Source organism: Podarcis raffonei, chromosome 9 (assembly GCF_027172205.1).
Source record: "Podarcis raffonei isolate rPodRaf1 chromosome 9, rPodRaf1.pri, whole genome shotgun sequence".
NCBI classification, from domain to species: domain Eukaryota; kingdom Metazoa; phylum Chordata; class Lepidosauria; order Squamata; family Lacertidae; genus Podarcis; species Podarcis raffonei.
In genome coordinates, this window is record NC_070610.1 from 57,178,866 (window position 1) to 57,192,371 (window position 13,506).

Sequence of the window (13,506 nt, forward strand, 5' to 3'; positions counted from 1 at the left end):
ATAACTTCAAAGGCTGTGAAAATCTATGGAAAACAGATTCATGAATGAAAGAAAAATGTTTGCATAAGGCCAGTCACCTAAATCAGAATCCTGCCATAATGTTTATCTCTCATTGTATCACTTATCAATCACAGCACAGGCATACAATGCTATTAGAATGAGATTTTAAAAGGCACCATTTCTTAATGTAGTAGCAAAGCACTAATATATGCCTTTAAGTAGTGTTATTTTTCTAGAAAAAGAGGTTCCTGAAATCATCATTGTTCTCTTATCATGGCAGTGGTGCCCACCTGAGAGGTGCTGGAACTGAGTTTTGGTTAGTTCTGGCTGAAAAAAGCCCTGCCTTTAAGTAGTATTACAGGTTTGTTCCAGCACCTGCCAGCTCTTGGCAGCTCTCTCCTTCTCTACCACACAGAAGTGTTTATACTGTGCTGCTTCTGAGATCTGCACACACTCACATAGTTTATTAAGAGATTGTGCAGTTTGACTGCATTTAACACTGCACAGGTCAGACCAGCTGGGTCAGGCCAGCCTGTACTAAGCTCTTTTAGACTGCAGGACTGTCAAGAATTGATCGGTAGATGTTGATCAGTTGCTGCTGCTAACTATTGTGAATGAAGGACTTGGTTGAAAGAGATATCTCTCTTTTTTTCTAGGATATATCCTCTACATCCATTTTTTATATTACAAGTAGAACGTCACAAAGCTACTGTCTGGATAGGACCAAGACCAAAAAGGCACATCTACCACACATATTTAAATTAGCTAAAATTGTACTGCTTTCCCCCCAAGGATCATGAATTTGTGATTTTGTGCAAATGCTGATAACTGTGTCTTAGCAGTGATAGCTTCGTAATAGGTCTACAGTGGACAGGATTTATTGAGTGGAAATACTCAAATATGTTTAAAACATATGTATAGTGTAGAAACAGACTATGTTCAGGGAAGTGTCTAGGGTTATTGCAGAGATAGCCAACATAATGCCCTTCAGATCAAGCATGCCTTTTTTGCGGTCCTCTGCAACATTTGATGTACTTCCCAGCCCTTGTGCTGCCTTTCCAAAGCTGGGTGAGGTGCTAGACTTTGGGACCCTGCCAGAGCCTCGCGCCTCCTTCCAAAAGCTCAGCACCTAGCTCAGCCAGCTTTAGGAAAGCAGTGTGAGGACTGGAGGGGGCATCAAATTTTGGCCTCAGTGTAACAAGGTAGTGTGTGGCCTGCATGTTTCATGTCAAAGTACTCTTGCAGCCCACTTGGTATGAAAAGTTGGGCTGCCCCGCCTACAGATGTTGTGGACTACAACACCATGATAATCTGCCATATTGGCTGGGGTTGTGGGGAGCTCTAGCCCCAAACATCTGGAGGGCACCTCATTAACTACCCTTGCACTATTGTTTCACTGCAGCAGGAGAAGGTCTTTAACCTTCAGTGTAATGGTGCTTTATATTATGTCATGATTTGCTGACAATGTTCCTCTTTTAAGAAGGGCAGCACATCCATTGATTTTCACAGTGGATGTTTGCGCTTGTAAAGGTTCAACATTAGTGAATGAAACATTACTGAGCAGTTTATGATCGTATTGAAGTGTTATTACAAGTTTGCAGTTCCAAACACACAGATATATCCCTGCTTACCACCTTTCCCTGCACAACTAGTATTTTGCTAGGGCATCTTTTCTAAATGTCATTTACCGATAATCAGAATGAGCAGACCTAAGTGTTTTTCATAGCAGGATACTTTTTAAAATGGAAACAGGTTTGCTTTGGGGCTATGGGGTGGGCGAGATAGAGCTCCTATAGCTTCATGACTGCTGGAGGAAAACAATGCCACAATTTGAGTGATTAAAAACACACACAGATGTTTTGAGTGTTGTTTGCAAACAAATGGAATCAGCTAAACAAACACACTTATCTGGACTGAGTTGTCTCAAGTTAGGAAATAGTAACTTTTTTTAAAAAAAAAAAAAGCCCCACTGGCCTGGGGTGGGAAACTACATTTACAATCCTGTGAGTGTTTAAGTAAGTTCCATTGAGTTCAATATGGCTTACTTGCTTGTGTGATTAGGATCACAACCTAAGGAACTAGTCTTTTCATTTATTTATGTGTAAGTAGAAACAAAGCCATCTCTATTAACCTGTTAAAGGTGGAATAAGGAGATTTTAAAATTTTGGTTTAAGGTAAAGGTAAAGGTACCCCTGCCCGTACGGGCCAGTCTTGCCAGACTCTAGGGTTGTGCGCTCATCTCACTCTATAGGCCGGGAGCCAGCGCTGTCCGCAGACACTTCCGGGTCACGTGGCCAGCATGACAAGCTGCATCTGGCGAGCCAGCGCAGCACACGGAACGCCGTTTACCTTCCCGCTGGTAAGTGGTCCCTATTTATCTACTTGCACCCGAAGGTGCTTTCGAACTGCTAGGTTGGCAGGCACTGGGACCGAACGACGGGAGCACACCCCGCCGCGGGGATTCGAACTGCTGACCTTTCGATCGGCAAGTCCTAGGCGCTGAGGCTTTAACCCACAGCGCCACCCACGTCCCTGTCAAAAATTTTGGTTTACCCCAAAGTAAATGTGCATGGATTGCAGATTTACCTCTGTTGAGTACAGGCCTGAAGAAATGCAGGCAATCCAATCCTACCCATGTTTACTTGGAAGTAAATCTGTGTTTAACAGGGCTTATACATACATTTGTGTAAATTAGTTTGCACAGGACTATCATACACATACAAGTAAATGTGTGTTGCACTAGCACTGGAGCTCCATGTTCTAAAAGAAAAACTAAAGAAATGTCTTCATCCCCACACTTTATTTATTACAGTTTTAGCAAGGAATCAGAAGGGAGAAATCCATAACTAGCAGAAAATAGCAAATCCTAAATACGGCAGTAACCAACCCTGGTATTTTGGGCTTCTTTTTTTTTAACTCAAGCTTCCCAAGCTATTCCGGTGATACCTGCAGGCAGTGGTTTTTTTCCTAAAAAAATTTTTAGGGGTACTCTCATTTTCCTACTCATATTGAAATACTGACCCCTCAATGAGACCAAACTTAGATTCACAAAATGTTTAGGGGTATGTGTACCCCTGCGTCCCCCCAGAAAAAAAGCACTGGAGGAAGTAATAAAGTATATCAGGTGCGTGATGTGGATTTAATGCCAAGGGGATGTTAGAACAGGATGCTAGACTAGATAGATTAAGCAGCCTCCAGTCCCTGTTAGAGAAAAAGATGGGCTATGAATGAATGAATGAATGAAACAAAACTGTGAGAATGCTCAGGCACAGTGTAAGACTGCAAAGTACCGTATTTTTTGCTCTATAAGACTCACTTTTTCCCTCCTAAAAAGTAAGGGGAAATGTGTGTGCGTCTTATGGAGCGAATGCAGGCTGCGCAGCTATCCCAGAAGCCAGAACAGCAAGAGGGATTGCTGCTTTCACTGCGCAGGGATCCCTCTTGCTGTTCTGGCTTCTGAGATTCAGAATATTTGTTTTCTTGTTTTCCTCCTCCAAAAACTAGGTGCGTCTTGTGGTCTGGTGCGTCTTATAGAGCGAAAAATACGGTAATTATCCAGTTCCTAGGAGTAAGCTCTATTGAATTCAGTGGAGCTTACTTTTGAGTAGACATGTAAAGGCTTGCAGTGTGAGGCTCTATTTACAATAAAGGAATAAAACACTCCATGAGTTTCCTTAACAAAAATGCTGGCTGAGAAACTATTACAATTAAAGAGTTTCAAGTGGATTGGTTACATTTTCCTTCAAAATGTATGTCAGCTTCACCATTCCTTCCTTCCTTCAGTTCAGGTATTTTATTTTCAGTATAAACAGGACTCTGTTTTTGTAGCTGATTGTATGCAGCAATGCCCTTTTTATGTATTCACATTGGTGTAAACATATATGTTGTCTTCTAAATCCAAAAGCACACACACAAATACCCTAGTGCTTATCTTGCAAATTTGCCCTTATGTTCATTCATGGCAAAGGCTGTTTCCAAAAGGGACAGCAGGGGGAGGTCTGATCTCTCCATCACTTTAATGTCCGCATTAAAGTGTGGAGGAAAAGGAGAAAAGTAAGAAAGATAAAGGATATTCCCAAGCCTTTCCCAACCAACACTCATGCACCCACCCCAACGCATGGGAGGGGTCTTGTGTATTCGCAATACCAGTAAACAGTGTGTGTATCCAACGTAAACAAGATGCTGTAGCTCCTTTGCTGATTGCTGGGCTGCTGTAATAAAAGGGAAGGGAAGGCGTCAGCAGGAACAACAGATGGAGAGGAAAAGGAAGAGGCTGAAGGGTTTGAGCACCCTTTCCATCAGCGTCTCTCTCCCCTGAGCAAAAGGAGAAGCGCCTGATGAGCAAGGAGGTGGGGAGCAAAGGGTGCAACATATAAGCCTGGGGTGATTTTTGCGGAAGGGGGGGCAGGCCTGTGCCCTTGGTGGGGGCCAAATTTGCCAACTCCTAGGTACGCCTCTCTGCGGTACTATACAGATAGTGCAACTTTAAAAAAATACTGGGAAAGGTTTACTAACTTTTCTCAAGCAACATTTACCAAAGTAAATTTTAGCTGCCCTTTTTGCTTACTTTAGCATAAAGAAAGCGAATCCCAGTCAACTTTTATCTGGGGAAAAGCAGGATATGTTAGAGCAGGGGTGGCCAACATTGTGACCTCCAGTTGCTGCTAGATTACAAGTGCAACTCTCACCATCTTGATTTTGCAGGGAGTTCAACATCTGCTTCTGTAGTATGATGAAAATCCAAGCTTTGAAATATTTATTCTGCTCAGAGTGTTTATATCAGCACTCAAAAAGTTTAGAGGATTTTTTTTATTAAATACAATGAGCTGGATCCAGACTAACAGTGTAATTCTATACATGTCCACTCAGAAGTAAATCCCATTGAGTTCAGTGGGCATTACTCTCAGGAAAGTATGAATATCAGATTACAGCCCAAGTTAATTGAACTTGGGTGCCATTGGAATAAACAACTTGAGTATGGCTACAGTCCTAACTTCACTTACCTGGAAGTAAGCCCTACTGAATTCAGTAGAATTTACCTCTGAGTAGACATGGCTAAGTTTGTGCCAATAGTCATGATGATTAGAGTCCAACTGACTTCAGTGCAACTAGATCCAACCCATAGGATCTGTTTTGACAGATCATAGGTAAAGGGTTTGAAAATCTCATCCAGATGCCACTATCTTATACTTACAACTGCTGGGTTTAAACCCACAAAATACTGCATATCTAGTCATAATATATTCCCTTCTGCCTCTTGAGCCAAACTAGAAAGACCTAAGAAGCACACACTACAACAGTGTTGTAGACAAAAAGGAAACTGAAATTATATTTAATGCAAAACATGTGGGCATACAGTGCCTTTTTTACTTGAATTAATAAACCTTCAAAGATTCAGCCACAAGAATATGCTCATTGAAACTGATTGACATTGAACAGAAATGCAACACTATGTGTGTCCATTAGGGGGCTAACAGGCACCACACACAGAGGCTACGTACACTGGATTACCGGTATATATCTAGGTTTAACATATCCAAGACTTCTGTTGCCAGTCATAATACTAAAGCACTCTCCCCGCCCACCTTTTCTTTACAAGATACAACTATGGCCAAAATCTTTAAATAAGCTCCTAAAACAGAACTTGCTATTTTAGAAATGTTATCAGAGGTACTTCACTGACATCACAAGAGAAATGCAAACCCCACCCGGGGGGGGGGGGGACATGCCCAAGAAATTTCAACTTTACTGCTGTGGCTTGTTTAAAGAATATTTAATTCAATAAAAATCCATAAAACTGGAAGGAAACAAAAGGAGGATCGGCTGTGACCACAATAATGATTTTGAATGTATTCTAAGATTTTTGTTTGTTTCTCATTTGTTGGTTCGTTTTTACTTCGGGATGTATATTATCTACTTCGCTGTGCCAGTTACAAATTTGACTTTATGTATATCATATTTCAAGCTTTTGAGCTATGCTTTTGGGATGCCTTTGCTTTGACAGCTGAAGGAGACTTCAGAGTACAGACTGGTATTTTTTATAGTTTTAAAGAGATAATGAAACTTATTTAAGCTCCTTCCTATCCTGTATACTTTCTTTTCTTACGATTGTTTTCAGTCGGTTTGTCAAGCAATAAAGTTATTGGAAATATTTGGCAAGAAAGTTAATACCAGAGGCCAGGCCTTCATAGCCTGTGACCATCTTGCCAAATGCAGCCTCCCAGCCAAATATGATGGTCAGCCAGGTACTCAACAGCTCCCCTGGTTTGGTTTTGTAGACAGCAAAACCAAGAGGATTATTTAAGCCCTCAGGTATCGAGCAGACATGTCTGTCGTAAGTTGTGCAGGCCTTTTAAGCAATATACTGAAATGAACAAGAGCAAAAAAGCTCACTAAGACCAGAATAAACATGGTCAACAAAAATTGCATCATTTTTAATATTCTCCCTATTTCCCTATTTGTCAGGTGATTAATCCTGAAGCTGTTTTCAAGCAGTGTACTACTGTAGTTTACTAGGCATTCCTTTGCTAACAGTTATCTTCAAGCTTATCAAATTACACTTGCCATCTAAGGAGATGGATTCATTTATTCTCCACTTTAGTATTTATCATCCAAAACAAGAATAATCAGAAACCAAGAAGCTCAAATTTCACTGTGAATTATGGAAATAGCTGTATAGCTGATTAAGTTCAATTCTAACTCATTTTAATTAACTGGCCAGTGCATTTATATACCATTTGAATACCAGATCCTTGTGCTTTAGTGTTGAAAGCAATTTAGAGAAGCATGCCAAAGTCCCTCTGAATAATAATTTTTTTAAAAGCACAAAATTGCAGCCCAAGTTTCACCAATTTTGAATGGGAGATAAACAGTCCAACTTTCTCTGATCTACACTTGTCTAGGAACCAGCAAGATAAAATGTAAATGTTTCAGTCACAGATGGTGCCCTCAAACCTAGGTGGTCTACCTTAGAAATTTAAAAGGTTAGCAATTTGATGTTAAAGTACAGAAACCAGGTTGAGGGCTTGAAGGAAGAGACTATTTTTGCAAGTGTAGCTTTCAATTTCTGGCTGAACCCCTAATACACATGCAATGTATTGAAAAGACACGAGGCCTTTTGTCCACACAGAAGTTTACCATGAACTTTGCCACTTGCTTTTGAAACATGTGAGTTTCAGTCCAGCTTGAGGGTTGCTTCAAATGTGTTAAAATGCATCATGAGAACCATTTTGTTGTAGCAAAGTTGCATGCAGGATAGGTGTAGATTGTTAATGTGCAAACATATGCACACATTTTGTTGATCTACACAGCTTGAATGCTATATTCATACAGAAATGCTCTCTCCTTTATACATTTTGCCATGTTTGAAGCTGCCCTGAAACAGGACTTGGGGTGACTGATGTATCAGAAGGAGTCCCTCTACATACTTTTCTTTGTATTTATCAGGACCGTGACCACCGTCTCCAATGCAAATCAAAATACGGTAAGTGAAGTTTGTTTTAGCCTTAAGTTTTAAATCTGATTTTATCATTTTATTAGCCACTGCATCTAATCGTTTACTGGTTAGTTATTAACCTTGTTAGTTATTAACACAAAAAAGTTATGTATGTACCTGTAACTGGCCTGAGAGCAAGTAAGTTAAATATTTCTAGGAAGGAAAAAATTACCCATAAAAGTAAGGTTTCTGGCTGAATTATCATACTTCACTATCTTCTGTTCCCACGATGCATTATTTGTTGTACTAAGATTTGTTGTTGCCGAAGTGATAGTCTGAAAACCAGAATTAGCTTAACAGCCTGGCCTGTGAATGGAAGAAACACCCAGACCTACACACTGAATTTTAAATTAGAATAAATTTTCCAGTCAAATTGTCTCATTACTTTTTTTTTAATGTCACTCTTTAAAGCATTATTTTAAAAAAAGTTATAGTAACTGATTAGACTTAAGCAAATTCAATAGTTATTTCTCTAGCTGCTCCTTTTACTGATTTTTTTTATAGAAAAGCAATTGGCAACAATGAAAAATACATTTAACTACTAGATATTATAATGACACTGTTTGATTCCTGTACAAAACAGAACAAAAAAAGTGGGCCATGTTAGCTTTCTTAAACATTAACTTAATAAATGTTTGGGTGTTTTCACATATACAGTTTTATATTACACAGAAACATTTTGTTCAACCAAAAAAAATCTGTAAACAATAAAGTAGCAGACTGGCCACATGACCATTTAATAAATAAATATAGTGTTAGGTAATAGTGAAACAAACACACCTATTGCAGTGAATACCCTTGGCACAACAACTCAAATTCACACCAAGGAAAAAACAATGTGATGTTCATCTGTAGATGTATCACATCCAGCTCTCAGGCCCACTGTTCCATAGTTTTTGCAAAAATCGCACCATTTCTTTTTAAGCCTTCAAAAAATCCTTACAGAAGATCAAAGCCAGTGAGTGACTGGAGGATCAGGAGAAGTTTTGTCTCCCACAGCATTTAAATGGTTCACTCAAGTTTAAGTATTATTTGCTATACATGTGTAGATGCACAGCCACGTACAATCACAAAAACAATGTTAACAATCCTGCAGGAATTTTATGACTATTTAAAATTACAAATTTATACCTCTGAGAGCCAACAATGTGGCTGTCTGCACTCAGTGGTATTTGCAGTCATTGCCTGAAGGAGTATCAACATTCTCTTTCAATTACAGATCCTCCATTTTTTGAGCATTTGCTGCAAAGTGCATATACTCAAAATGTGTTATGCACATGCACCACACATTCATGCAAGCTGACCAGCAGAAATTTAAATAATTCCCTTGCCTTACATATATGCATTTTAACAATAAATTATTTTTTCCTGTTGTTGAATGCTGACGATGTTAGTAGACATTATTTCTAACTTACAGTATCATCAGGTAAAATAGGTTTTATGGTCATATATGGATATATATATATAAAATTGCCACTTATTTTTTTAAAAAAATGTAAAAAACAATAGAGGGTAGCTAGAGTATATGGAAACAGTGGTGGCATTACAGGGTTATAATATATTCATTCCCGTAAGAGTGTATAAAAAGATCAAGGTTCACTTCTGGTTTCACCAGTTATGTAAAACAAGTCTTGCCTTCACTAGTGAGAATAGTAAGACCACTGCTTGCCAACTTCTGTTACTCTCTGCATATAGCTAGAAAGACCAGTATTGTGCCTTTTATCGTTTACTATGGTTTTGCTCTTCAAACTCCACGAGTCTAAAGCAGATATTTTGTTTCAGTGCTTCTGTGGGATGAGTGATATTTAACAACAGATGGTGTGATGTGTTCTTTGGCACCTCTGAATCTCATTAAGAAACCAATGTCCTAGCTTTCATCCTCCTCAGGAAGTGTTCTGTTGGCACCAGAGTGCCACTGAGTGCCAGTGTCTACTAGCGCTGAAGAGTGGGATGAAACTGTACAATATGACTAGAAAAATATACCAAGGGGCAATAATTATTTTGTTTGTGTCTACAATTGTCTTTTCTCAGATCAGTTGCACAAAGTTTGGTCCACTTCTGCAGTTAACAATCTAGTCATCTTAAGAGCTTTGGTTATAGCACAAATGTTTTGGTAGAAGTAAAGAACAATACATTCTCTTGTCTTCGTTTTCTTCAGGTGGATTTTTCATTGTCCTCTCCCGTTTTCTGAACTCGGGAATACTTTTTGCATGAAGACTTGAAACAGCTAGGGGGCCAAGATATTGGCCATGAGAAACAGCAAGGCACGGAGCCCTGTATATTCTTTTCAAAGAAATTGAATATTGGAAACCACCATGCTCGAGAGAGAAAGTTTGTCTGTGATGAGATTTTCAAGTTCTGCATTAAGAGGGGGGAGAAAAATATATTAAGATCCTGCTGAGACTGCTTTAAAAAGAGACATATTTAAACCACTGGAATAATTCTTACTTTTTCCTTAGAAAGAAAGCACTTCCATGAAGTAAAAAGCATATAAAACATAGGTATAATTCAGATAGGACAATCAGTTTCTCTCTGTCCTTCAGCTCCATATTGGTTTTCGTGCTGGAATTTTGTGATAACTGACGCCATTTGAAACAGAGGGCAGTAAAGTAAAACCAGGCAAAGTAGTATTATTTATTAACTCCTCGTATTACTCCAAGGAGCTCAGAGACATACACGTGGGATTCCTAGACAGCTCAAACCTGCTTAACCTCATATAGAAATTTTCTTTTGGTCATTTTTTGTGCTACTTACAGCAAATGGCTTTATTTGTTTTCCAGACTTACTACAATATTTTTGACCAGCATTCCATTCACGTAGTGAAAATACCTCTCCACTTACAGTTAACTGCTTCACAATTAAGTAAAGGAAGTTCCAGTAATTTAGAAAGGCATTCATTTAAACTGAACCAGATTTGTGATAGACTTTTTTTTTAAAAGCTTCACGTGTATAGTGTAGTTAAGGTACTGGATATGATTTACCAAAACAAAGTTGCAACAAATGTGTGCAGTTAGATGTTTATGGTGGGATTCCTGTGCACATTTACTTGAAATGATAACTGATTGAAAAGCAGGTCTTACTCCTCAGTGTGGGACTGGGATGTTAGTGCCTTAAATTCAAATAAACTTCACCATGACTAACTTTTTTTCTGGATTATACCAATATTTACTTAGATGTTGACCCATGAGATTTCCAGGGGGAAAGTAAAAATGCCTTTAAAAAGCCCAGCATAATTCAGCAATCTCATTTTAACATAATACATTTTGTAAAGCAGTACTATATATCTCAAGTACCTAACATTAATTTAGAAGCTGGTATTCCCGTTACTCACCTTTTCATTAGCCATTGAGTGATACCACCAGAAGAGCCTTGTGGTGATATAATAAGCAATGACAACATCTATAGTATAATGTTCATGTCCTACTAGGATGCAGATTATTCCAGCAACACTCATACACCAGCAGATCAAGTGATACCACCAAAAGTGACGAGGTGAATCTGCCCAAGAAGGAAAGCATGTTAAAGAGGTTTCATATGAGAATTGTATCTAGAGCAGCAAAACAGATTAATATGAATTTGAACTAATTTGTGAATGCAAATGCATGGATATGCACATGCACACATAGAGACATAAACTAAAATATTATATTCAGTTCACAGGAACAGATTGCCATATAATTTGATCCCATAGTGTAAATTTAACAGGAGATAAATATATGAATGCTGGCTAATCAGCTGATTTGCTCAATCTGCACTATGCTGCTGGCTGGGTTTGTATACAATACACATCTGACTAATGCTCCTAGGGGATATAGCAGAATACACAACTGCCATGCAGAAGGTCTTGGGCTTAATCCTTGTGTTATTCAATTAAAAGAATTTTCCATCAAGGAAAAAACCTCTGCCTGAGACTTTGGAGAGCTACTGCCCTTGGTGTAAATAGCACTGGACTAGATGGACCAATGGCAGTCTCCTATGTTCAAGGCCAATTGTATAATCTGCACCACCAACATTGCTTTATAAAGATGGGTTAGCAATATGGGCTCCAATCTGGCACCCAAAGAGTACCACCTAGCTCAACAATGATCAGATTTACTACCTGTTCCCCATATTCTTCCAACTTGCTGCAAGCCTCTTGTCACTCGTCTTTGCTATCTGACACTATGAGGAAGGAACATACTGGCAGGTAATGGAAGGAGTGTTACAGAACCATCACTACCATAACCCTTCATATAAAACTTCCTTATCTTTCTTTTTCAACCCATGGCCACTTTTTACATGGTAGCACACTAATCATAATTATATTTCAGGAAGGAAAGAAGATAGAGAAATTAGATCAGAGAATCATTCATTTCCTTTGTTTTTTGAAGAATAACAGCACCAGTATCTATTTCAAATAAATTTAATCCAATTTATATAATTAACTAAAAATACAAACAAACCAGTGCACTACTGCATTTTATTGCTCATTCCAAAAATAAATGTCAAAATGGAGGGAAGGAAGCTTGTACAGCCATCTCTGGCCAGGGAGTTAAATATATTGATAAACAGGGATGAGAACACAGGAAGCATCTTTCAGATTGGCAAAATGCCTGTTCAGAAAGATCAGTGAAGCATATTGCACTCAGCTTCAGAATAATGGAGCAGTATTTGCTCTTGCTTCAAACAGCATCCCCCACCCCCATAATCATACAGGAACAAGAAATTAGTAGATAATATCCTGATGTACAGTCCACACCACTTATTTATAAAACCCTGCCAGCAGTATTCCAGGGTTCACAGGACAATCTAGTGAAGAAGAATGGCTGTAATAGCCCCATGTCAGTAATAATTTCCTTCCTTTCCTTTCCTTTCCATTTCTTTTTCTGCAAAGGGCATATGCTAAATGCTAGATAGGTAAACTAAACAACATTAAATGGGATGATTAAACATGACCACAGTACATCTGTGACAACATCCTCACATAAAATAGTGCATGAAACGGCTATTTACCAACTACTCATGGAACATTATGTCCACATAATGTTCTCCCACCTCCACTAATGTATTAAAATGTAATATGTATATTACATTACCAGAAACTGTCACATATTCACAGAACCTACATAGGTATATTCATGTTAATGGGAACATGCATATGCCAATGAAAGAAATGTTTTCCAGTTTATATGGAACCCAGTTTTTGACATGCTTGTTCTTTGTAGCACCAGCCATGAGTAAGTCTTCTAGAACTACAAATTGGTGTAGTGAAGTGGGTAGAGTTTTGGACAATGACTAGGAAGACCCATCATTGGTTGACATTGGACCACAAACTCTATCAGCCTACGTGACCCCATAAGGTTGTTATGAGGATGAAGTGCACAAGGGACCTTCTCTGCAACCCCAAGTTCTCTGAAGGAAGCGTGGCATAAACGTGTAAATAAATAAGGGAATATTTATTTTATGAGACCTCGTGGCAAAAAGAAACAACAAGGAAGACAATGCCAAAGAGAAAGATAAGCAATTATTTCTGTCCCACACCAATTTATAGTAACTGAATTAGGCTTGGGAACACAAACATCTTTTCTTTTTTCTAACTGAAGGAACAGTTTGCAACAAGCCATCCAAATTACCGTATTTTTTGCACCATAACACTCACTTTTTCCTCCTAGAAAGTAAGGGGAAATGTCTGTGCGTGTTATGGAGGGAATGCCTATGTGTGGCATGCCTATGGATTTTCCTCCTCTAAAAACTACGTGCGTGTTATGGTCGGGTGCGTGTCATAGAGCGAAAAATACGGTAGATTGTGTTTAAAAAAACAACCAAAAACTAAGACCATGAGGCCTAGTTTGCACATTAGGATTGCCACACTAAGACCACCTAAAACCATACGAAACATTTAGGAAAATAAGAAAGGCTTTAGGTGTGGAGCAGTTCATCAAGTGAACTGAGTAACAGACAGGAATTCAGTGTAGTGCTAAGCAGATTGCTCTTAGCGCAAGCATTGCTGCTTGCATGGTTTATCAATTTGC

At 38.8% G+C, this 13,506-nt stretch overlaps 1 protein-coding gene across 7 annotated transcripts in view; it reads right to left on the reverse strand.

The window, feature by feature from the left end:
* Positions 1-8,110: 8,110 nt before the first annotated feature.
* The window catches only part of SGMS2 (sphingomyelin synthase 2), a 29,726-nt gene continuing 24,330 nt past the window's right edge, over positions 8,111-13,506 (reverse strand). For all 7 annotated transcript variants that reach the window (XM_053403861.1, XM_053403859.1, XM_053403860.1 and 4 more), the window contains 2 exons: positions 10,827-10,993; positions 8,111-9,853 (listed from right to left, as the gene is read on the reverse strand). In XM_053403861.1, coding sequence (XP_053259836.1) covers positions 9,650-9,853; positions 10,827-10,993 — 371 coding nt within the window. In that variant the 3' untranslated portion in view covers positions 8,111-9,649. The remainder of the gene's footprint in view (positions 9,854-10,826; positions 10,994-13,506) is intronic.